General features: G+C 42.6%; 1 protein-coding gene across 1 annotated transcript in view; it reads left to right on the plus strand.

The window, feature by feature from the left end:
• Positions 1 to 25,956, plus strand: part of DDX1 (DEAD-box helicase 1) — a 192,941-nt gene that overhangs the window by 77,108 nt on the left and 89,877 nt on the right. The window contains exons 6-12 of the mRNA XM_069235963.1: positions 5,893 to 5,940; positions 8,151 to 8,234; positions 10,032 to 10,115; positions 16,836 to 16,912; positions 17,781 to 17,853; positions 22,673 to 22,749; positions 23,751 to 23,865. Coding sequence (XP_069092064.1) covers positions 5,893 to 5,940; positions 8,151 to 8,234; positions 10,032 to 10,115; positions 16,836 to 16,912; positions 17,781 to 17,853; positions 22,673 to 22,749; positions 23,751 to 23,865 — 558 coding nt within the window. The remainder of the gene's footprint in view (positions 1 to 5,892; positions 5,941 to 8,150; positions 8,235 to 10,031; positions 10,116 to 16,835; positions 16,913 to 17,780; positions 17,854 to 22,672; positions 22,750 to 23,750; positions 23,866 to 25,956) is intronic.

Genomic DNA, 25,956 nt, shown 5'->3' on the forward strand with positions numbered 1-25,956 from the left:
GATCCTTGCAAAGAGGGTTCTAAGGTCCAGTGGGTACTATTGCACTCCCACCATGGGTGTTGGGGAAGCATTGTATGGTTGGCGCCCTCCCTCCCCCCCAACGCAGATACACTGAGTACTCGACTAAAAGTATCTGGTATCCTGTTTTTTTATTTTGGCCCCAGACTCGTGCTAATCTAGTGAGTGTGGGCAGGCCTTGTCATGTCTTTTAACATTAGTGAAGGTTCTGAACCTGTCCTGTGACCTGGAAGGACCCATCAAGCATTGCCTCATTTAACTGACTACTGTCTCGATTGTGGGTTTAACAGGTGTGGGTGCTGCAATGTGGTGGTAGCGTACTGGGTTTTGTGAATCAGTTGTTCTGACCAAATCTTTTTATCTGTGTCACAGGAGTGGGGTACTGCTGGCCCACTTGTGTAAAGCTTCCCTTCAGAGGGCTAACCGAGATTCCAGCAGTAACATCCCAACTGTATGCTATGAGTAATAGACTTGTGACTTCCATTTTAGAGGCCCCTGGCATGTTCCTGTGCCCAGGATAGGGGTGAGATTATTGTTCCAGGCAGTGGAGACTCCGACACTGAAGTGTGAAAAGAGGAGCCAAGGTTGCTTTAGAAATTAAATTAGGTACTTCTGCTGACAGGAGCTGTGTAGACTTACTGAGGACTGCAGGTTGGTGGATGGTGGGTTGAAGGGCAGGGCTGCAGTTTCTGTTAAGGGTGAAAATGGTCCTTTAGGTGAGGCCAGCATTTTGTCTCTTTCCTGATAACTGTCAGGGTGGCTGTTGATTAGCTAGGTGCAGAAAGCTCATGCTTTTTTTGTGCTTTTATTGTGGGTACTGAGGCTGGAGACTACCCTGTTGTGAAGCATCACTCTGCACTCCGCTGCCCTCAAGAAGCTTGCGCCTAGGGTGGAGTGAGTCACTGTCACGAGATTTTCGGCTAAGCCAGGGTAAGCTGCCACCACAAAAATTTTGCCCAAGATAGAGTATGCTGCCATCCAGACGTTTGTGTCGAGGCAGACTGTTTTTCTGCCATTCAACATATGCGCCTGAGGATAGCTGTGCCATTGCACCAGTGGCCTTGTAGTGGATACCTTGCATTGCCATAACCACCGACCTTGGAACCCCAACTGCATTTCACTGCTGAACCGGACAAGAGTGCCTCCATTGCTAGTGTTGACACCTGCCATTTAGAATGTCGGACACCAGCTCCCACTTGCACTTTGCTGTGATTGTCTTCGGAGTTGGGGGTCTCCTTGAGCTGGAATTGAAGTGAGACACAAGGTGCAGGCCTCTGCCACCAGTGGAGTCTGAATCTGAGGACTGCACTGTGGTGAGACTAAAACCTGAGACGTGCTAAAGGTGCTGAATCCTGAGAACAGAACGTAAGGGCAATTTGCTCCTAAACCTTGATACTTGCTTGAGAGACTCCAACCAGAGTGAGCCCTGCCTGCACATGCAAAGGGTAGGGAACACATAAGAGAGGGGTGAGTTGAGGCAGAATACAAGACACAATTGTCGAAGTCTGTATGAGTGTTGCGCTTTTCTATGTGCTGTAAAGGACTGCGTTTTAAGTAAAGTTTTATCAAAGTAAAGAACTAGGTTGCACCTTGAGTTACTGGGCTACATCATTACCAAAGGGTCATTTGCTGAAGGGGTTGTAGGTGGCCAAGTTTGCAGATCCATAGTGTAGGAAGTTGACTCTGTATGCACTATTTCAAAGTAAGGAATAGTATGCACGGTGTCCAAGGGTTCCACTTAGAGGTAAGATAGTGGCAAAAAGAGATAATACTAATGCTCTATTTTGTGGTAGTGTGGTCGAGCAGTAGGCTTATCAAAGGAGTAGTGTTAAGCATTTGTTGTACATACACAAGCAATAAATGAGGAACACACACTCAGACAATTCCAGGCCAATAGGTTTTTGTATAGAAAAATATATTTTCTTAGTTTATTTTAAGAACCACAGGTTCAAATTTTACATGTAATACTTTAAATGAATGAAAGGTATTACAGGTAGGTACTTTAGGAATTTTGAATAATCACAATAGCATATATACTTTTCGAATAAATCACATATAGCTATTTTAAAACTAGACACTTAGTGCAATTTTCACAGTTCCTAGGTGGAGTAAGAGTTTGTTAGTTCTTGCAGGTAAGTAATCCAACTACGGGGTTCAAGTTTGGGTCCAAGGTAGCCCACCGTTGGGGGTTCAGAGCAACCCCAAAGTTACCACACCAGCAGCTCAGGGCCGGTCAGGTGCAGAGTTCAAAGTGGTGCCCAAAACGCATAGGCTTCAATGGAGAAGGGGGTGCCCCGGTTCCAGTCTGCCAGCAGGTAAGTACCCGCGATTTCGGAGGGCAGACCAGGGGGGTTTTGTAGGGCACCGGGGGGGACACAAGTTAGCACAGAAAGTACACCCTCAGCAGCACGGGGGCGGCCGGGTGCAGTATGCAAATACGCGTCGGGTTTGTCGTTGAAATCAATGGGAGACCAAGGGGTCTCTTCAGCGATGCAGGCAAGGGGGGGGGGGGGTCCTCGGGGTAGCCACCACCTGGGCAAGGGAGAGGGCCTCCTGGGGGTCACTCCTGCACTGGAGTTCCGATCTTTCAGGTCCTGGGGGCTGCGGGTGCTGAGTCTTTTCCAGGCGTCGGGATCTGGGAGTCAGGCAGTCGCGGTCAGGGGGAGCCTCGGGATTCCCTCTGCAAGCGTCGCTGTGGGGGCTCAGGGGGGGCAACTCTGGCTACTCACGGTCTCGCAGTCGCCGGGGAGTCCTCCCTGAAGTGTTGTTTCTCCACAAGTCGAGCCAGGGGCGTCGGGTGCAGAGTAGCAAGTCTCACGCTTCCGGTGGGAAACGCAGTTGTCTTGAAGTTGCTCCTTTGAAACAAAGTTGCAGTCTTGGGTGAACAGGGCCGCTGTCCTCTGGAGTTTCTTGGTCCTTCTAGAGCAGGGCAGTCCTCTGAGGATTCAGAGGTCACTGGTCCTGGGGAAAGCGTCGCTGGAGCAGTGTCTTTTAGAAGTGGGGAGACAGGCCGGTAGAGCTGGGGCCAAAGCAGTTGGTGTCTCCGTCTTCTCTGCAGGGTTTTTCAGCTTAGCAGTCCTCTTCTTCTTAGGTTGCAGGAATCTGAGTTCCTAGGTTCTGGGGAGCCCCTAAATACTGAATTTAGGGGTGTGTTTAGGTCTGGGGGGGTTAGTAGCCAATGGCTACTAGCCCTGTGGGTGGCTACACCGTCTTTGTGCCTCCTCCCTGAGGGGAGGGGGGCACATCCCTAATCCTATTGGGGGAATCCTCCATCTGCAAGATGGAGGATTTCTAAAAGTCAGTCACCTCAGCTCAGGACACCTTAGGGGCTGTCCTGACTGGCCAGTGACTCCTCCTTGTTTTTCTCATTATCTCTCCTGGACTTGCCGCCAAAAGTGGGGGCTGTGTCCAGGGGGCGGGCATCTCCACTAGCTGGAGTGCCCTGGGGCATTGTAACACGAAGCCTGAGCCTTTGAGGCTCACAGCTAGGTGTTACAGTTCCTGCAGGGGGGAGGTGTGAAGCACCTCCACCCAGAGCAGGCTTTTGTTTCTGTCCTCAGAGAGCACAAAGGCCCTCACCACATGGGGTCAGAAACTCGTCTCTCAGCAGCAGGCTGGCACAGACCAGTCAGTCCTGCACTGAACAATTGGGTAAAATACAGGGGGCATCTCTAAGATGCACTCTGTGTGCATTTTTTAATAAATCCAACACTGGCATCAGTGTGGGTTTATTGTTCTGAGAAGTTTGATACTAAACTTCCCAGTATTCAGTGTAGCCATTATGGAGCTGTGGAGTTCGTTTTTGACAGACTCCCAGACCATATACTCTTATGGCTACCCTGCACTTACAATGTCTAAGGTTTTGCTTAGACACTGTAGGGGCATAGTGCTCATGCACCTATGCCCTCACCTGTGGTATAGTGCACCCTGCCTTAGGGCTGTAAGGCCTGCTAGAGGGGTGACTTACCTATGCCACAGGCAGTGTGAGGGTGGCATGGCACCCTGAGGGGAGTGCCATGTCGACTTAGTCATTTTCTCCCCACCAGCACACACAAGCTGGCAAGCAGTGTGTCTGTGCTGAGTGAGGGGTCCCTAGGGTGGCATAAGACATGCTACAGTCCTTAGAGACCTTCCCTGGCATCAGGGCCCTTGGTACCAGGGGTACCAGTTACAAGGGACTTACCTGGGTGCCAGGGTTGTGCCAATTGTGGAAACAATGGTACATTTTAGGTGAAAGAACACTGGTGCTGGGGCCTGGTTAGCAGGGTCCCAGCACACTTCTCAGTCAAGTCAGCATCAGTATCAGGCAAAAAGTGGGGGGTAACTGCAACAGGGAGCCATTTATTTACACATAGTAGGACATGCCTTGGGAAATCAGTGGCCAACAACCCCATGGCTGAGGCCCAGTCGCCCCTGCTTGCTCGGTGTCCCCTGCTGCTTCCTTTCCCACAAATACCCCCATGATCAGGGTCCGATAGTGGGCAATACCCAAACCTGTGACTCTCTTGCCACATCATTTGGGCAGGAAAGTAAACCAACAAATGTAAGTCTTGGAAAATGGAAGAAAAATCTGTGCTATCTTGCAGTCAATAGTTCCAAGGAGTTTACTGATATTAAAAATATAAAGGTTTCTTGTCACAGTTTACAAATATAAGTGTAAGGCGTTTTTTGTAATTTATATTTTTGAAGTGTCAAAATACAGAGGCCCACACGCCATATGTTTGTATTTTTGTTTTCTAGAAAGAAAACAACCATTTTATTAGTGAAAATATCCAAGGTTTTTATTTTATCTTTTGAGATTTGAATGTTATTGTAAAAATACCCACGGTATTGGGACAGGGGGAAATAATAATGAATCTTAACATTGATGACCATGGAACAGAAGTGTGCTACCAACATAGGAATAGGCCTGCTTCGATCAACATTCCAGTGTTCTAATCAATACCTTGTGACTCTCCCTCTGCCCGGTATCTGGATATGGGATTGTGCAGGATAATGAAAGAGTCAGAGGCTGTGTCATTGGAGCCTCGGAAGGAGGAAGGGGGGGATTCTCCTTAGCTCTTGCATACCTCTAGGCTATGCTGGAGAAAAGTAATTTTCCCAGTGCCCACGGAAAATCAGAATCTGATGAAAGCCCACATTCACAGTTTGCATTGTGCATGTTTGACAGCTACTGCCATTGCTCTTCAGGTATACAGTAATCTGTAAACATTCACAGCAGTTATGTGAATCAAGCCTGATGAGCTTCAGAGCGTAGGAGGCTTTAAACCTCTGCCTCCAGGTTTTTTTTTGTTATTAATTAGAAGATTCCGCCCCAATGTTTTGGAATGTTCTAATAAACTTATATTCAATAGTAGCTTGCTATACTAGCCATTATTATAGGTTCTCGCTGAGCTGGAATTTTGTAATAGCTTACAACCCGCCTTCATCTCGGGTGTAAAGATGGAGTAGGTCTTCAATGCCAGTATGAATTGTACTCTGGACTGTAAGACTTATTTCATCTTTATAATGTTTCCAGTTGGTTAGTCCAGTGATTTTTTTTGTGTTTAGTGATCATGATAAAGATTCTGATCTACAGGTAGCCTAATGACAGTTGGTTGCATATTTCGTTAATGCTTTGCGATTGGTAGCAGTTTTGTCTTTTAAATGTACTTAAGTAGGATTAAAAACAGTGATGACATAAGAAACCGATCTAATGCGTGGAAGTGGCTAAATTATGGACTGAACTATAGAGCAATGGAGCTGACAGCTCTCTTTTTTTTAAAAGCAGTTCTGGTCAGGCATTTCTTACGTCTCTAATTTTGTTATGCAGCAAACTTCTTATGCAGTGTTATTGCAATCTGTTATCCCTGACGCTACACTTGTACTTTTCAGTGCTGAATAAGTGGCAGATGAATCCATATGACAGAGGATCTGCATTTGGTAAGTGTTTATATGATTAATGTAAGAATGTGTTAAATCCCATACTTTTTTACTGCCCCCTTTGTTTGGCCATAAGTTTGATTTAGCTAGTAACCCATATAAACTTGCATGAAATACTTTGAAAACAATAAGTGTTTGAAAGCCTCTGTGATAATATCTCTATTGATTTACTGTAGAGCTAGGGCTTACTGTCATAACAGATTTTTAAGAGAAACCATTCATCTGGAACAGATCAACCACAAATGTACTATGGGGCAATATCCCATTAAAAAAAAAATAGGTTTAACAACAGTTTTTTTGTCGGTATGCAGCCCAAAGATATTTGTGCATTGAGTCGATTGGAAACTCATTTGAATCCAGTGGAGTGGCAGTTGCCTGAATACCAGAATACACCTCCTGTCCTAACCTTTGTGTTCTGAATCTCTCTCAATATATACCTTAACCTCTGTGTGCTATAGCATCTACTGTAGAATGGCCCGTACAGCCCTTAGTAGTCCTATACATTGCTGCATTCCATGTAATCGGATTTTTGTCTGTCGGCTAATGAGCTCTGGTACCCTGCATTAATTGACTGTATTGGCCTTTTTGTTTCCAAAATATAGCCACTCGATATTTCAATACCAAATTTTACTAATTCTTTATCATTTGGCTTGCAACATCTACTTTTTAAGCTACCTCTAGGTACGATTTACAAGATGCTTTCTGACATTGTCTACTTAGTGCAATATGCAGAAATTCTCAGTTCTTTGTGTCATCTTGGAAGGAGTTATATAAATCAATGTTTCTCCTAGAGTGGTATAATTACAGAGCAGCACCAGGGCTAGCTACCTAAACTTGGATGCCAAACAATTGTCTCTGATGCCCAATGTGATGCACTTGGAGTCAGGATGTTTCGGATTCTAATTGAAAGCAGTGGAACTGGTAATTTGTGCTTATCATTGATCATTTAATATGACTATCTCAAATGCCTACATGAAGCGATTTTATGAGTACTGCTGGCACTTAATGTATATTACTGACACATGTTTTATTAGTTTTCCGGTGTATAGATTTAACATCTTATTTTCTTATAGTTTTCTCTTTAACGGTCCTGTGAATAGAAGTGTGTAGATCATTTGTTTTATTTTTCCTTCCTACGTATTATTAACTGTTGCATGTGATCTAATGAAATACAATGATTACAATGCAAAGAATAATCAGGCACTGCAAGAATGCTTTTTTATCTCTAATTTCGAGGATCTGATGGAAAATAAATCAACGTATGAGGTGCTGGTTCTTAGACCAATATTAAGTTACAGTAGGGGATACAGGGATGACTTTGAATTAACTGGGAAGTTGTAGACTGACTTAAGAGGATGCTAGAGGTATTAAATTGACCTTGAAACTGGATAAATTGGGCTTTTTAGTAAGATCGCATAGGGTTAAGATTTGGTAACTATGACCTAGCACATTGCACTTTATTAGATATAACTGACATTTTATTCTGCTTACACTCCTGTAGGACCAGTTGTGCTTATTTGAATGTTATGTGTATGCTCATGAAAGGGTCCCACTATAGACTTATTTAAGATACACTGTAAAAGGTATTTTAAAATATGAATTGTTTTGTTGAATAGTCTATGGCATGTGGCTTGGCAAACTACACTTTTGTTACCGATGTAATTGTAATTAGTCCTGCATCGTATTAGGCTAACCAATGCACCCTCGAAAAATCTGATGTTTGGTGTATGTTATAAATGGGCTGTCCGCTCTAAAATGCATTTTAGCAGTGAAAGTATTCATTTTTTTACATTGAGCTATACTGTTCTTAGGTCTGTGTTATATGCCGGTCTTATTGATGTAATTGAGATTTTATGATTTCAAAATGTAAATTTGAATATATGTAAGATTTGTGTAAAAATGTGGAAAATAGAGAACAGGAAATACATAATTTAAATTGAAAGTTAAAGTAGCATTCTAGTTCTAATTTAGGAAAATAGTTTTTTCTCAATATAATGCTTCCACTGAAGTGTAAAATTGGTGTCCTTTTAAGAGTGTAGCAATTCTTTTGCCCATCATCACCCCCTAACTTCATCCCTTCATCAGCAGCAATACACATTCAGTGGGTAGGGCAATGATTGAGGCTTATATCTCAAAAACATTATCTGAAGTAAACTATACATGTGTACTTAACTTGACGATTTGGTTATTGATCCATTTTTAATTTCCAGCAATCGGCTCTGATGGGTTGTGTTGTCAAAGTCGGGAAATAAAGGAATGGCATGGGTGCAGGGCCACCAGAGGAATAAATAAAGGTAAGATTGATGTTTTCCCCACAAACAGGCCTTGAGTGATGAAGAGGAATTGAAACGAACATGTACTTTTATCTAACGTGTATTCTAATGTTGCTATAAAACAGTTGCTTGTCGTTTTGTAATGTCATTATGAAAAATTCTCTCTGGCCTGGGGAGTTGATACTGTACAGCCAGACCTTAAAAACGGACGTAGAGAGGATCCTGTATGCATATATGCAGCAGAATCATTTGTAAAATTGGTGCTTATACAGCTAAAATAACAGTATATGGAAAATCAACTTATATTGTCTTGTTCTTTGAGAGATTGCTCAGAGATCCCTGAAGGCAGCAGTGGCCATGTATTGATGTTTGTGGATTTCCAAATGAACATTAACTCAATTGATAGACCTGTGTGTTGAGAGAAGTTGAGGACCAGACACATGCCACCAGACCGGCTGTCATAAATACTGCTCCTTGTCTGAAAATTATGAGCTTCAAATCATCTCTTAAAGGGAAATTGACTAGAAAAATCCAGTTAATAATGATTTAAAACAAGGATGACTGCATTCTACTTTTTTGCCTGCTTACTGCTGCCTTAACCCTTGTAATTGATGAGTCATTCATTTTCTCTAAATACTGGAAAAACTCATCAGTCCTTTGTGGATGACTCAATGTTACATTAAACGTCAAACCTATGTGCCTACAAAAAAAATCGAGGCTTTTTTTAAAAATAAAAAAGAAATCAATTTAGACAAAGCATAGGTAAAACAAACTTGTGATTCAAATGATGGCTGAACAACAGGATATTAGAAGCAGTTCACTAGTACCGATTATTTAGGCATGCAAGTTAAAAGTACTTATTCTTGATCTGAACAGTAGCATAGAATAAAAACAAAAGCTCTGAGCATTGACAGGTTTGAAAATTCTAACAAGCTTTACTGGGGTTTTCTCAAATTTTTTCCTTTTCTTAACGCTGTGGCAGACAAAATGATCCCACTGTTATATGGTAGTGAAGTTTTGTCATAAGGTGGTCTCCCAATTTCTTCTTAAATGTTAAGTTCACAAAAGGAACAGCATTCTGTACTACGTTAAACAGCTGTAAAATTCTATTAGAATAATTTTGTCAATATTTTAACTGTTTTACATTGTCCTGGATTTGTTTGGCATACGTTCCTTTGTTAAGAAAATATGCCACATAGATTAACGTTAGCAAAGGTGACTACCCATTGTTTACATTAAGTGACCACATCATCTGTTGGTTTTCCTAAACAACACATGGTCCCTTCTGGATTTTTTTTGTTGCCTAGAAATGATTCAGAGATTTGTAATGCATTGCTAAGCACGACTTGCTGCAAATCCTGGGTGGCAGTTTAAAGAATGTATGGAACATGTCAAAGCAAATGCACAAAATTCCCTTGCAATTTGCGTATCTGCAGTTTGGGAACGTGCTCTTGAAAAATCATATTAGATCAATCTCTGGTGTTCAAAATAAATGTTTTTTCCATTTGGCCAAATTCTGCTTGGTGATCTCTCCTAGTTTGTGTACTTGTGAAGGAACCCGTCCTAGATGAGCCCTGTTTTCATTTGTAGAAGTTGTTCACCATTGAGGGTGTCCTTTCCAGATTCATAGCTAGTCTTTTCTACCTCCTTTATGGGAATCTAATGCTGTAGTTGTGTATGGCTGTTCCTGCATTACTTTCTCAAGGTGTAGCTCGTTCCAGAAAGTACACATAAAGAGATTGTTTCATTGTTTTGAAAAACTATGCATTAATTTATTGTTGTGTATAACATCTCGGCTATTCTTCATTGCTTCTGTAGGAAAATACTACTATGAGGTATCTTGCCATGATCAGGGATTGTGCAGAGTTGGATGGTCATCCATGCAGGCTTCTTTGGACCTAGGTGAGTATTTTCCAATAAAATCAAGTAAAATGATGAGGCAGTCTGGAACTCAGTTCATGGTTGGTCCTTTGGGCTGGTAATTTTCCATTTGTCTGATAAGGTGCAACCAACTTGCAAATGTTAAAATGCATAAAAAAACTTGCAAAGTGTGGCTAAAAATGTGCCCTTATGTATTTCAAATATCAAGGATATGACTTGCGACTCTTAAATTTTCAAGTCGATTCTAATTGCAGAAAAATGAAGACAAAATCTTCAAATCTACTGCTTTTTCTTTCGCCTCTGTTAAAGATGTAAATGGACAAATACTATTCCTGCAAATACTGCACTCTCCCTGACACAGAGAAAACGATAAAAAAAAAGTTCACCACAGCATACAATGCTAATTATTATTTTTGTCATAAATAAGATTTTAATTTATAAAATGTTTTTATGTGTAAATATTTTGTCCAGTTTGTTCATTAAATCCCCATAGTGTATACATTTTTTCATATGTTTGTTCATAGGTTAACGTTTGGGGTGCCACAAGTCATATTTGGGGCTACTAGGTCCCAACTTTTGTAGTTGAGACAATTTGCCACTGGTGTCCTGGGGTACGTTCCACTATTCCTTTGCAAGCTGTGCCAGTGCAATACTCGGGATAGTGAACAGTCGCAGATTTCTTAGGTAGTTTGTTGTTTTAGGGGGGTGGTGGGTGGTAAAGGCTCAGGCCTCAGCAGTCATCCAACAGATACAAAAGAGTGCTTCTCTTTATCTAGCTAGAAAATAATGTAATGACACAACAGGGCTACATGCAAGTTAAAAACCCTTTTTTGGCAAACAGTCACTCATCTAAATCAGTCCCTAGTTCCTACTAAGGGTGAGGCCCTTTGTTTTTACCTGCTGGCTTCTTTAGCAGTTTTGGTAGGTCTGCAGAAGTGGAGTTTCTCCTGCCCTTGTTTTGGCAGCTATTCTTAGCTATAGACTGCGCTGGCAGCCTCGCTCAGGGACAATAGTTGCAAAGGTAATCAGTTGGCTGGGTTGTGCTGCAACACCCCGTCTTGGCAGTTGCAGCCCCTTTGACTATATCAGCATCTTGGGGAGGCAGTTGTGGCCTCTTGGCTGATATCCTGATATTGATGTCCTCTGACAGTTGTGGCCACATTGCTGATTAGGTCTAATAGCTCAGCGGCGAGGCAAATGTCTGGGCCTGCAGTAATGTACCAAGTTGCGCTAGTTGTTTTCAGTTACAGTCTTTAATGCAGCTTACAAGAAAACAGCTCAGAGCCACCAGGGGAATCCCTTCATTATACTGTCACTCCCGGCTTCACGCTCTGGGGAAAGACCGCATTCTGTGGATGTTCCTCACACTGGGAACTGGGCTTCACTTCCTGAGCAGTCTCTCCTCCTGCAGGGCCTGACACACTCCCTCCCTCTCAGCTGCCAACTTCACAGCTCTTCCAGCAGAAAGTTCAGACTTCAGGTGATATCCCCTCACCTATTACAGACTAGGTATGAGGCAGACACCAACCCTGGTTGCACAGTAGCTCTTTGAGTACTCTGTGGAGCACTCCCTTCCTTGTTCAATCAAGAAAAATGTGGAACTGGAACTTTTGTGTACATTATCCACATGGGGATATGGATCCACACTCTCACGCTTCAAAACCAGCTTGGGATGGTTTTCTTTCAGATGTCATTTTGGGGCTTGTATCGAGAGACAGCCTTTGTCCAAAGTGATGGTTCTCACTTCAGGTAGAATGAGAGCAGGCTGCAAACAGCATTATCCAAAACAGGGGCACAATGAAGTGTGTGCTCTTTGCACCTAGCTGTTATCCTACGTGAAGCATTAATCAGAGGTGGGCAAAACGTCAGAACCTGCCAGAAAATTCCTTACCTTGAACACTAGATATTTCAGTCCCAATGCTCAACCTGCCATTTACCAAATGGCAGTGCTCAGGATGAACTAATCAGCCAGACTAACAAGGACCTCATGGGATTTCTAAAAGTAGCCCTGTTTCCTTCCTCCGCACTTTGTCGTTTGGGTTTCCACCCTCCAGTCACAGAAAAGCAGGCAGTTCACTTCCGCTGTCCTCATCCTCCATCTTTTTTGTGTCATGATAAACCTCTGGCATCTAAAATAGATCCTACTGGCCCCAGTAGTTAGACTTGCACAAAACATAATCCTGCTACCATGCATGTGCTATATATATATATATATATATATTCTCTCTCACACTCCCACACGCAACACAGCTTGTACCTCCACTACTTTAATATGACGTGCACATTCTTAGGAAAAAAAGTTTTGTGAAAGCAATGTTTGCTTAGCTCTCTACCTTAACCGAACATTATGGCTTAGTAGCAAGCCAGGTAGAGGCACTGTCATCCATCTGGGATGTTGTAAAACTCCCATTGAACCAAACCTCTGGATTTATCAGCTGCTTTTGACACTGTCTGCCACCACATGGTTCAGCCATATCGGAATCCATGAAAATGCTTTAAAATGAACTGCTTATCTCACAGACAAAGTTTAGTGTAATCCTCAGTAATAATTAATACCCCCTCTGTTATTTGTCAACCTAATCTTACCAAATTTGATTAAATCATACAACCCCACATGTTAGAACAATGCAGATGACACCCAATCATAAAAAATAAAATAAAAATAGCCATGAAGATGTCTACAGCTCAAAACCTTATGACTGCCTTTGTGCCATAAACATATGGGTGAGGAAAACCCATTTTAAGCTCAATAAAGCAAAGACAGATTATGACATGCGAACTATGGCAAAACTACCAGTCTACCGCCATATGGCTGACAAAAAATGTAGTCAATTTCGGCAACATCAGGAGACCTAGGAGTAAACATGGATTCAGGCCTGTCCTTGGTACTGCATGCTAACAACGTCGCAAAGAGTGCCTTCTACACAATGAAAACACTGTGTTGCATCCTGTCATACCTTGCATACCAACATAAACTATAAACTATCCTCATGCTGGTAATCACCACGCTTGACTGCCAATAGCCTCTACCTTGATGCACCTGCATCCATTATGCGCATAATACAACCGCAAGGCTTCTTCTTAATCTTCACCTAAGAGAATGCATGACTCCAGTCCTGCAATTACTCCACTGGCTACTCTGTTCCTAGAAAGGCAATGTGCAAGGCATTCTGCAATATTCTCAGAGCCTCCAAAGACCCGTATACCTACAAGTTAAATTCAAGCAATACAAACCAAACCAAAGAGGTTTGCTAGAGGCTTGCACCACTTATCAACCATACCACCTTACCATACGGAATCCGTAAGAGGCACTGCTTTCTCAGTAAAAGAAGCTTAGCTCTGGAACTCTCTACCAGGCAGTATTAGAAGTACCCAGGACCAGGTACTCATCCGAAGACAGTTGACAACTTCAATATTTCCAAGATACTGTCCCTCCACCATCCAGGCAACAGCCCAGAAAACAGTGGCACCTTCAAGTGCAATCCTCTGCTTACCACCCACGAATTATAAAAAGCTAGACCGGCAAACTGCTTTCATTATGCAGGTAAGCAAAATCAAGCATTTGAAATGCAATAGGTCTCACATTTGCTTGAGTTAGAGCTATTGGCATTGTAAATTCATAATTGGAATTTTCTTGCCACATATATTGGTCAACCCTGCCTCATAATTTCACCTTTTCCTGCCATATAATTCCAGTTGCCCTGCATATACCTAAAGTACTTCCATTTACCTTCTTTCTCTATCTGCAGCAAAAAATTAAAATGTTGCTATTTAGCATTATAATTTGTTTCTGCCATTCTAATTCCAATAGAATACCACTTTCACCACCCCACGATCAGAGCTGCTGACTGACTAACACAATTCCCCACAGCCAGCCACAAAACAGCCACAGAGGAGAAATAAACTAGAAGGGTCAACCAAAAATATTAAGAGTGCTCAAACAGTCATAGTGTAATAAGGATGTTATGTTGGCCTGAATCATGGCCATAATTATAATAAGGAGAGATTATTAAAACATATACAATTATCATATAAACTTTTATCAGAAATAAACTTTTGCCAATAGACTGTAATGCTCAAAACAGCCCCTAGAGGACACCATAACACATATCATGTGTAAGAAACATGGTCATGTAACCATATTAGAGGGCATAACCCCATGAAATAAAACGGGAGAAAGTAATGCAGTGTAACCATATACTTTATTTAATCTTGTTTTTATTGGCAGTTTCAAATGTATACATTATCTTCTGATAAACAATTCCAAACCTTCTTTTCATATGTATTTTGCATCTTTAGCAAGGTCTGTTTTACCCAATACACCATATCACAGCAGACAGGCATTTGGTTCTGCAGGTATATAACATTACAATGTTCATTTGTCTGTACTGTGTGGGCAGTGTAACCATATACGTAATCCCTTAGAGGTTTTTTTTAGGGCTAGCAGGTCTACCGCAATGATATTACAAGCAAAGCCTTTAAAACAAAACGTCTCCCAGTTGTGAAACAAAAGTTCTAGCCATGAGAAAGAGTAAAAAAGCAGTGAGTGGCTAGAGGGGTTATTATTTTGGGGTCCCCGCTAGACTCTGGGGACCCAGAGATGATGTAGACAGAGCGTTTATAAGGGGGTCCCATTGTCAAGGGACCACAATGCCTGAGTTATGAGCAAAAATGTTTTGTAAAAGTAATGCCTTGCAAAGCATTATTGGGTGGGTTTCCCTGAATGGAGTGAATATTGTAGTATCGCCTCCCCCTCTGTGTGGGAGAGACGCTTTCGCTTTGAGGATTTCTGTTTTACATAAAGCATTTACCAATTTTAAGTGTTTTGAGGGGGGCAGCCACAAGAAATGAGTTTGATTAGGTAACTTTGAACAATGTGACCAGTGCTCCAATTCAGCATGAAGTGGAAAGACAAAAGAAAAAAATAGTTTGCCCACGCTGAAGTATATCGGCAGTCGTGCAATAATCCATCTAACGGGGGCAGTCTGCAAGGCGTGACAAACATCCTCAAGGCGGGACAAACGTAAAGCATTTACCTGTGACATCAAGTGATTTTTGAAAGGCAAGCCCAGGAACGAATGAAAGTGATGGGTGTGAGATGGGTGTGGTTAAAAGCCCACATTACTTACAACAGGTCAAAGCGCCTACACGCTCAACCTCAAAAGGGCTGACCTACAGTTTGCAGTGGCAGTATATAATTATTTAATCCCATATGCAAGAGTTATGGCCCACAGTAATACTAAAACCATAATATGCAGCAGTCAGCAACAAATTGTAACTTATACCTATTAAATTCACATATCTTCTATGAGGGTTGTCAATCACCAGCACTATACAGCCAAACATCACCAAATAAACAGGTGTGGAATAACTTAAGAGATCTGTCACACACTGAACAGTTTTAGAGCCAATTTGGTTCCTGCATTTGCTGCAGGTCCCAAATAGCTATACAATCTGACCCCTTCTATACATCTCACATAGGCACTCAGAAATGTTATGATAATAAAGATGCATATCCCAACAGATCTCTCCACTTTTCTCCCTCCAGCTATGCCAGTCTCAAATTGGACAACCCAGTCCAAATACCATAAAGGGTATTTTATGGATTTCCTAGCTTGACTGTTCCTGTTTGAGCAGAGTCAACTGATTTGCATATGGCTGGGTCCAAACTAAGGTTGCATGGTGTGCAAAATAATGACTGACTAGAACGTGGGCAGAGTATTTACCAGTTTCTGTGATTAATTAAAGCATTCCATCCATCACATTTTCTTTGTATAATTTTTGTTGTATACTTAAGTACAAAATGGCAGGTGGGGAAGCAATACAGAGGCTGGTGGGGCGGAACCAACAGTGAGGGTAGCAAAGTACAGGACTGAGGGGAACAGAAATAACACACATGGCACAGGTGAGGGAGAAGGATCACGGAGGGGTAGAAGTACACAATACAGAGAGAGAACAACTTGTAGCGCTCTGGGGAGAAGAGAAGCACATGAGCAAGATAGCGCAGCATGAAGGTGCGGTAGAGAAACACACTGGCTAAACAAGCAACACGGGGAGAAGCACATGAGGCTGAGCACACCACAAAAGGGTTTGGGGGAGAAGTGTGCGAGAGCAGCACAGAGCTCAGCATGGGGGAAGACCGGTACAGGAGGAAGACAGCTGGAAAACACCTACTCTCAAGGAGTTTAACAAAAAAGAAAAAAAGTAGTGCTTGAAAAGTAAACAGTGGAAGGGTACAAGAAAGGAGGCTTTGCCCTGTAACACAGCAAGAGGAATGAAAACCCACGTAAGCTAGCGAATTTACAGCAGGTAAGTGAGTGTGACAAAATATCCAGCCAATTGTAAGTAGTGGGCAGTGCTATCTGGTAGGCAAGACGCAATAAGATAAATAGAAATGGCAGTGTTCCCATGTTCTGTAACAGATTGTGTTGTTGGGAAGGGGTTGCTTAGGTTGGTCCCTACTGCTCATGCTTGGTCTCCCTCCATTTGAAAACCAGGAAAAAAGGCAAAACATATGTCTATAAATCAGTAAAAAATATGTGTATATTGTTATTTTCAATTTAGTTCTTTAGATCAATCAGCCTTTGGATTCAGCTTCCCTCAAAATCCTCTCTCCCCTTAGTGGCAAGTTGATTATGTTGCTCTGTTTTTCTCTATTTAAGTGTCATTGTGTGTCCATTCATTTATATCTGGTGTTTCTGAATATTTATATGAATAGAGACTAATAAACATTTCATTTAGGAACTGACAAATTTGGATTTGGCTTTGGTGGAACTGGAAAAAAGTCTCACAACAAACAATTTGACAGTTATGGGGAGGTAAGTTGTTTTCCCTTTTAGTTGGGAAAAAATTGTAAATATAAGGTCTGGTCAATTAATTGGCCATCAGTTCCATTTCGGCTGATAACGTGCAAAACTCAGTTACAAGGGATGTTGCTTAGAATTTCGGACACACATTCACCTGGTAGAATCAAACTAAATATGATTGAGATTACATGTTTACATGCGAAAATGGGTGTTGTAACACCCATTTTTGCATGTTATTCCCCAGTCAATATGACTTTAAGGGGGATCAACTTGTGATCTCACGGTAGTAGCGGGAAGAAAGAGTTACTGACACTCATAGGGACTTAGTTTTTCAAAGCTTTTGGGGAGGGTTATTGAGATGGAATGGCTTTTCTGCTTCATGTTAAATTTGTTATTTTACCTTTATGGGTATATGGAAAGTTATGATGCTGTCAATGTAAAGGAATGATTTTCTGCATTATTTAGCATATTTACAGTGGACCAGTAGTTGGCGGGCGTCCTCATTTTCAAGTTACTCTATTTAGTAGCATTTTCTCAGGTTGCTGAAAAATAATTTAAACAGCTTGATGTCCTATTCTGAAGTTACAAGCCAGAATTTACGCCAAGAACTTGAGTAGCTGCAAGCAGGTGCGGATGCCACTCTCGGGTGGGCAATTTTATGTCTGCTGAGAACCCTGGTATCCATGTTAAACTCTTCTACCATGATCTTTGAATAGGCAGAGAAGTCCTAAACAGGCCAGTAGTTAATTTTCCATTGCTATCTGAAGCATTAGTATTTGCTTCAGATTACGTACGTGGTCTTTCCAAACTGTTTCCTTTTGCTAACCGATTGTTACTGTGTCATTTGATTTAGTAAAATACTTCTGTTTTATCTTCACAGGAATTCACTATGCATGATACTGTTGGATGCTATCTGGATATTGAAAAAAGCAGCATCAAGTTTTCAAAAAATGGTATGTCCAGACTCTGATTTGACAATATCCGTTAATGATTGTTATTGTTTTAAAAGGAATGTTGAACTCATAATGGGTATATTTTAGGCAGCAAAATTGTTTCAATGTTTTAAACACCAACATCTAGGCACCGTATATAGTTTTTGTATGTAGAATCTACCCTGACTACATTGTTAACATTCTTATCAGTTCAGCCACTTTTATCTTCTCTTGAGTGATGCTTACATTTAGCTGTGTCCCAGACGTCTGTGGAGAACATCCTATTGTTTATTTTGTAATTACCCTGCTGCCTGTCCCTCTCTTGCCTCCTGTGTTGGTACATGTAACTTTTTTCAACTTTTGGTAGCTTGGTGACCATACTGTACTGCCTGCTGCACCCTAGATCCAGTCCTGGTCCTCTGTCCGAAGATTAATTAAATATTTGTTAAATTGCAGTAGATGTTTTGGTGGATAGCTATGTCCTATTTACATTTTCAGTTTAACATTTGATGTCAGTTGTAAGGAAATGCCTCCTTGGCATGGTTACCCCCTGACTTTTTGCCTTTGCTGATGCTATGTTTTGAATTGAAAGTGTGCTGAGGCCTGCTAACCAGGCCCCAGCACCAGTGTTCTTTCCCTAACCTGTACTTTTGTATCCACAATTGGCACACCCTGGCATCCAGATAAGTCCCTTGTATATGGTACCCCTGGTACCAAGGGCCCTGATGCCAAGGAAGGTCTCTAAGGGCTGCAGCATATCTTATGCCACCCTGGAGACCCCTCACTCAGCACAGACACCCTGCTTGCCAGCTTGTGTGTGCTGGTGAGAACAAAACGAGTAAGTCGACATGGCACTCCCCTCAGGGTGCCATGCCAGCCTCTCACTGCCTATGCAGGTATAGATAAGTCACCCCTCTAGCAGGCCTTACAGCCCTAAGGCAGGGTGCACTATACCATAGGTGAGGGCACCAGTGCATGAGCACTGTGCCCCTACAGTGTCTAAGCAATACCTTAGACATTGTAAGTGCAGGGTAGCCATAAGAGTATATGGTCTGGGAGTCTGTTTTACACGAACTCCACAGCACCATAATGGCTACACTGAAAACTGGGAAGTTTGGTATCAAACTTCTCAGCACAATAAATGCACACTGATGCCAGTGTACATTTTATTGTAAAATACACCCCAGAGGGCACCTTAGAGGTGCCCCCTGAAACCTTAACCAACTATCTGTGTAGGCTGACTGGTTCCAGCAGCCTGCCACACTAGAGACATGTTGCTGGCCCCATGGGGAGAGTGCCTTTGTCACTCTGAGGCCAGTAGCAAAGCCTGCACTGGGTGGAGATGCTAACACCTCCCCCAGGCAGGAGCTGTCACACCTGGCGGTGAGCCTCAAAGGCTCACCCCTTTGTGCCAGCACCGCAGGACACTCCAGCTAGTGGAGTTGCCCGCCCCCTCCGGCCCGGCCCCCACTTTTGGCGGCAAGGCCGGAGAAAATAATGAGAAAAACAAGGAGGAGTCACTGGCCAGTCAGGACAGCCCCTAAGGTGTCCTGAGCTGAAGTGACTCCAACTTTTAGAAATCCTCCATCTTGCAGATGGAGGATTCCCCCAATAGGATTAGGGATGTGACCCCCCTCCCCTTGGGAGGAGGCACAAAGAGGGTGTACTCACCCTCAGGGCTAGTAGCCATTGGCTACTAACCCCCCAGACCTAAACACGCCCTTAAATTTAGTATTTAAGGGCTCCCCTGAACCTAAGAATTTAGATTCCTGCAACTTACCGAAGAAGAAGACTGCTGAGCTGAAAACCCCTGCAGAAGAAGAAAGAAGACACCAACTGCTTTGGCCCCAGTCCTACCGGCCTGTCTCCTGCCTTCTAAAGAACCCTGCTCCAGCGACGCTTTCTCCAGGACCAGCGACCTCTGAATCCTCAGAGGACTGCCCTGCTTCCAAGAGACCAAGAAACTCCAGAGGACAGCGGCACTGCTCCAAAAGAACTGCAACTTTGTTTCAAGGAGCAGACTTAAAGACCCCTGCAACTCCCCGCCAGAAGCGTGAGACTTGCAACACTGCACCCGGCGACCCCGACTCGACTGGTGGAGAACCAACACCTCAGGGAGGACACTCCGGCGACTCCGATTCCGTGAGTAACCAAAGTTGTCCCCCCTGAGCCCCCACAGCGACGCCTGCAGAGGGAATCCCGAGGCTCCCCCTGACCGCGACTGCCTGAACTCCATTTCCCGACGGCTGGAAAAGACCCTGCACCCGCAGCCCCCAGCACCTAAAGGAACGGAACTCCTGTGCAGGAGTGACCCCCCAGGAAGCCCTCTCCCTTGCCCAGGTGGTGGCTACCCCGAGGAGCCCCCCCTTGCCTGCCTGCAACGCTGAAGAGATCCCTTGATCTCTCATTGATTTCCATTGAAAACCCGACGCTTGTTGTACACTGCACCCGGCCGCCCCAGTGCCGCTGAGGGTGTACTTTTTGTGTGGACTTGTGTCCCCCCCCGGTGCCCTACAAAACCCCCCTGGTCTGCCCTCCGAAGACGCGGGTACTTACCTGCTGGCAGACCGGAACCGGGGCACCCCCTTCTCTCCATTGAAGCCTATGTGTTTTGGGCACCTCTTTGACCTCTGCACCTGACCGGCCCTGAGCTGCTGGTGTGGTAACTTTGGGGTTGCTCTGAACCCCCAACGGTGGGCTACCTTGGACCCAAACCTGAGACTTGTAAGTGATTTACTTACCTGACAAAACTAACAAAAACTTACCTCCCCCAGGAACTGTGAAAATTGCACTGTGTCCACTTTTAAAACCGCTTATTGTGTTTTATGTAAAAAGTATACATGCTAATGTAATGATTCAAAGTTCCTAGAGTACTTACCTGCAATACCGTTCAAATGAGATATTACATGTAGAATTTGAACCTGTGGTTCTTAAAATAAACTAAGAAAATATATTTTTCTATAACAAAACCTATTGGCTGGATTTGTCTCTGAGTGTGTGTTCCTCATTTATTGCCTGTGTGTATGTACAACAAATGCTTAACACTACTCCTTGGATAAGCCTACTGCTCGACCACACTACCACAAAATAGAGCATTAGTATTATCTCTTTTTGCCACTATCTTACCTCTAAGGGGAACCCTTGGACTCTGTGCATACTATTCCTTACTTTGAAATAGTGCATACAGAGCCAACTTCCTACACTATGGATCTGCAAACTTGGCCACCTACAACCCCTTCAGCAAATGACCCTTTGGTAATGATGTAGCCCAGTAACTCAAGGTGCAACCTAGTTCTTTACTTTGATAAAACTTTACTTAAAACGCAGTCCTTTACAGCACATAGAAAAGCGCAACACTCATACAGACTTCGACAATTGTGTCTTGTATTCTGCCTCAACTCACCCCTCTCTTATGTGTTCCCTACCCTTTGCATGTGCAGGCAGGGCTCACTCTGGTTGGAGTCGCTCAAGCAAGTATCAAGGTTTAGGAGCAAATTGCCCTTACGTTCTGTTCAGTTCTTTAGATTTATTATTTTATGTCATTCTAAGTACTGTATTTATTGGTTACTTTCCTTTAGGATGTACTGTTCTTCAGATGTTCCCTTTTGTTTAATATGTGGAAACATTATCCTTGTAGTTCTGTTGTAACACATCCATTTTTCAAAGGCCACCCGGCACCAAAGGAGAATATTATTTCAGATTATGATTTTCTTTCAAGTATCACCTAACATTTTAATACTGACAAAAGAATGTTCTTAGTAAAACAATCAGGGGTCTATAATGTCTAGAAGATGATGATTATTAAATAAGCTCAAAGATTTGCAGAGTGAATGGTTGCAATCAATCAAAACCCCTCTTTATGCTTCTCAAACCAATTTATTTCAGAGCCTTAATTGAGAAGCACATACCCAATCTTGTAATCTTATTACAGAAACCTTAACACCTAAAATGCATCCACCCTCCACACCTTGATTCCCCACTGTTGTTGCATTGTACATGAAAATTCACTTTTGAATGTAGTTTTTAACTAATGGCTTTTTCCTGCACCAGATTCTGCAAAGCCAAGGTTCAGGATAATGTTGCTGAGAGATTGGGAAGAACAGTGTACATTGGTGAACTCATTTCCTTAGCTGTTTTGCTATGTGGTTGTATTTGTGAATCCGCGAAAGTTGAAACCTATTGACCAAATCACGGAGCAACTCACAAGCCTGATCTCTTCAAATACAAGAATAGAAGGGGGGGTCAGTAAATGGACAATGCAGTTTTATTAGCATGGCTGCCACCAATGTCTCTGTGTTCCGCAGACTTACCCACATGTGGTAGTTGGAGAGATAATAGAGATCAAATCAAGCCCTTAGAGATAGTGGTACTAATGATGGCTTGGGGTACTCTCCCAGGCTAATTGGCGTATCAGTAGGATCTGGACGCCAAGTTAATTATGAAACAGTTGGAGGTCCCTCCTGTCCCTGCCTACTCTCCAGCCAATCATCTTGCCAGAGTGCCATCCACCTTCAGTTATGCCTGTGTAAGGTTTTCTGCTACCCTAAACCTATAACACTCCTGAATAAAGCTGTTGCAGCTTGCCATTCTAGGTTTAAGATTGTCAAACCTATTCATTGTTCCATCTGAGCTGGTAATAAATCTCAAATGTATGCCTGTCTACCATCTGATTTTGTACAGTATGTTTGTGCAGTATGTTTAGCCTTTGGGTGCAGTTGCATATGCCTTCTTCGTTGGGGAGCTAAACATAGAACAGGGAAAGGGTGAGAAAATGTTAAATTACATTTTTCTAATATGTCCTGAGCGCGATCAAATAAATTATTTTGTATGCTTTTTTCAGGGAAAGACTTGGGTCTAGCGTTTGACATTCCGTCACATTTGAAAAACCAGGCATTTTTTCCATCTTGTGTTTTGAAGGTACTCTATATGAACATTATGTATGACATAAAAAATGCTTCAGCTGCTCTTTGCAGGCAGTGTAACTAATGTAAATGATATTGTTCATTTGTTTAAACATCTGTGATGCTAGATATTTTTGCATGTAACTTCAACTAGCAGAATAGACTCCATGCTCCCTTAAACTAATGAGTATGGGCAACAGGAAGTCAGTCTATTGAATAAAAGCTATACACAATACTGTTTATTTAATTCTTCAGTCAGAGCTCTTTCGTTTTATATGTAATAGGATTTCAAAGAATAGGCAGTTATTGGGAGGCAGTGGGTCTAACCATGGAAACCCTTGATGATTCAGTTATATATATTGGCTAGTGGTTCTTTGAGATTTACATCTTGAACTGATGTCTAATGTACAGTGCTTACAAAAAGTGTTTGACGCACCTCAATTAGTTAGAGTCCAAATCACACCAGAGAATGTGCCTTTGGAAAGCTAGCTACACCCTTTTGGCTGCTACCATGGAGTGCGGTTTTATTTTATTTTTCTAAGATGAAGCTAGATTGCTGCTCACCAAGGAGATATGACCTGATGTTAGCTGATTGGTAGATATATTAAAGCAAGCCATTTTTAAGAGCAAGCACAGTGATTTGGCTACAATTTCTCCCTTGGATCTAGAATGTCCATATTGCTGCATAAGCAGTTTGTTTCATATCCTGACATGAAACTAGAATGAATGTAGTAGAGGAAGAAGGATGTTGACTCAGGTACACTGAGAGCTTTATATTAATCTTTTTAGCATTTAAAGGAGTAAAACCTGCATTACTGATAGATTCTACTTAGCTAGAAGAAGTGAAATATGTATTATTGCACATTTCGGTGTCTTTCAAGAAACCAGACCCTTAACTTCCTTGAAAGAGAAGTTAGACCTATAAATATTCGTCAAATGTTCACATTTTGCTTAGAGTGTGATGCTGGATAAGTTTCTTAGTGTATTTTTTTCATGTCAACTTGTTTTTCCTTTTAGAATGCTGAACTGAAATTCAATTTTGGAGAAGAAGATTTTAAGTTCCCACCAAAAGACGGTTTTGTTGCAATCTGCAAGGCTTCTGATGGCCATGTTGTTAAATCTCAGCACTCTGGTAGATATGTGCATCATGGTTTGGTTTCTTAAAATCTGAAGTTGGTAATTTGGTATGGAGGGAATATCTTTGCATAGAATCCCTTGTTTGTATTGGCACACAAAGTAATGAAAGTCTATATTTTTAAGGATTGATAACATGACTGACTCCAAACAGTTGGATTTAACAAATGTAGAGGAATGGTTTTACTTAATTTTAGTGTATATTATATTTGTCATGTTATAGGTTATGTTATATGTTGTTGTCTGTTTTTTTAATGTTATGTTATGCTTAGTTTAAAGCGAATGACTCTTGCCCAGAGGGCATCTCTGCGCTGGCAGGACAGGTAAATGGAGTAGCGGCTTATCAAAATAACCAAGTTTTAAGATGTTTTTAAAAACCATTAAAGTTGGTGCATGCATGAATGAACAAGGGTAGCCTATCGCAACGGTAGGGGGCAAGATGAGAAAAGGACCAGCCGTCATATTTTGATGTAGGAATGCAGCGAGGACATAGAAGAGTTGGATTTTTAATCTTAAATTCATTTAGGGCCTATGCCTGTCAGGGATTTGTGAGTTAGACAGAGAAGTTTGAACAGTGCTGTTTTCCTGAAGGGGGAGCCAGTGGAGGGCTCTATGCAAGGGAGCTGATGGTGCACCTGACAGCAGTTTGTTAGTCAGGCGGGCTGCAGTAGTTTGAAAAACCTGCATTTTGGAAAGACGAGATTTGTTTGATGATAGGAGCACTTCCATAATCAAGGCAACAGATTATCAATGCCTGAGTGTAGGCCTTTCTCGAACTCGGAGGAAGCCACTGAAAAGTTCTCCTAAATAGGGGCATTAAGCCGAAACGGGTGACACATGTGGATGTGACCTGGTGCTTCGTTGCTAAGTTGTCATCCAGAAGGGTACCCATGTTTCTAGCTGTTTTCCTGGGAGACATTTGCAAAAATAACAGATGATGGACAAAATGCTGAACAATGTCAAACCTTCACCCCCCCAGTCACAGATCTGGGTTTAATCCATAGTTTTTTTGCCCACCACCTATTTGGCCCGATGCTCTCTATGCCACCGGATTCAAGCTACCGTGGCTGATGAGGGGTGATACCCCGAAACCTGACCCAGGATACTTGTTTCTGGCCCAGGGAGAACCTGGCCTGGCATTTTGGGCTGGACTGTTCCTTGAGGATCAGGGTCAAGACTGATTTTCATATTGCTGGATCCATCTAGAATGGCATGGCATGCAAAAAAGATGGATTTAACCCAGATCTTTGACTAGGGGTGAATGTTTGATTTGTTCGGCATTCCGTCCATCATCATCTTTTAAAAAAAAAAATATATTTTTTTTTTTGCAATTGTCGCCCTAGGTGGGAAGGGTATTTCCAGACGTGGTTCCAGTGCTGGCTATGCCACTGGAATCAACTTAGCCTGGTTGTTAAGGGTTGATACCCTCGAAACCGGTCCCAGGATACTTGTTTCTGGTCCAGGGAGGACCTGGTCTGGCAGTTTGGGCTGAACTGTTCCCATGGGGAGCAGTGTCAAGACTGATTTGCATATGGTTGGGTACAAACTGTAATGGTATAGTGTGCAAAAAAAAAACAAATGATGGAGTTAACCCAGATCTGTAATGGGAGGTGGGAGGGCGGGGGGGGGGAGGTGGAATGTTTGATTTGTTCCGCATTACGTCCATCATCTGTTCTTTTTGCATTTGCTGGGAGACTGCACAAGGCCAGGCTCAGCAGGCCACCAGTCATCCTCCCAGTAGACCTGAGCTTTGCCAAACAGAAGGATCTCTGTTTTGTCTCCATTTAACTGACAACAGTTCAGGAACATCCACGTGGTGATTTTTCTCATGCAGACGATGAATCGCTGTTTGCTTTTCCAATGTTCGGTCCAAAGGAGATTACTAATTGGGTATCATTTGCATATAAAAGTATGTCAAAACCACATGACTTGACTAGCTAGGCAAGGGGTGCTACATAGATGTCAAAACACGTGGGGCTCCAGTAGGAGCCCTGAGGGACCCCCGCTTGCCCAGAGAAAGAATCTTGGTTTGAAAAGTGCTAATGGAAACCATTTGAATCATGTTGTTGAGAATGTCTTTGAGACAATC

This window comes from Pleurodeles waltl, chromosome 5 (assembly GCF_031143425.1).
Source record: "Pleurodeles waltl isolate 20211129_DDA chromosome 5, aPleWal1.hap1.20221129, whole genome shotgun sequence".
Taxonomy (NCBI): domain Eukaryota; kingdom Metazoa; phylum Chordata; class Amphibia; order Caudata; family Salamandridae; genus Pleurodeles; species Pleurodeles waltl.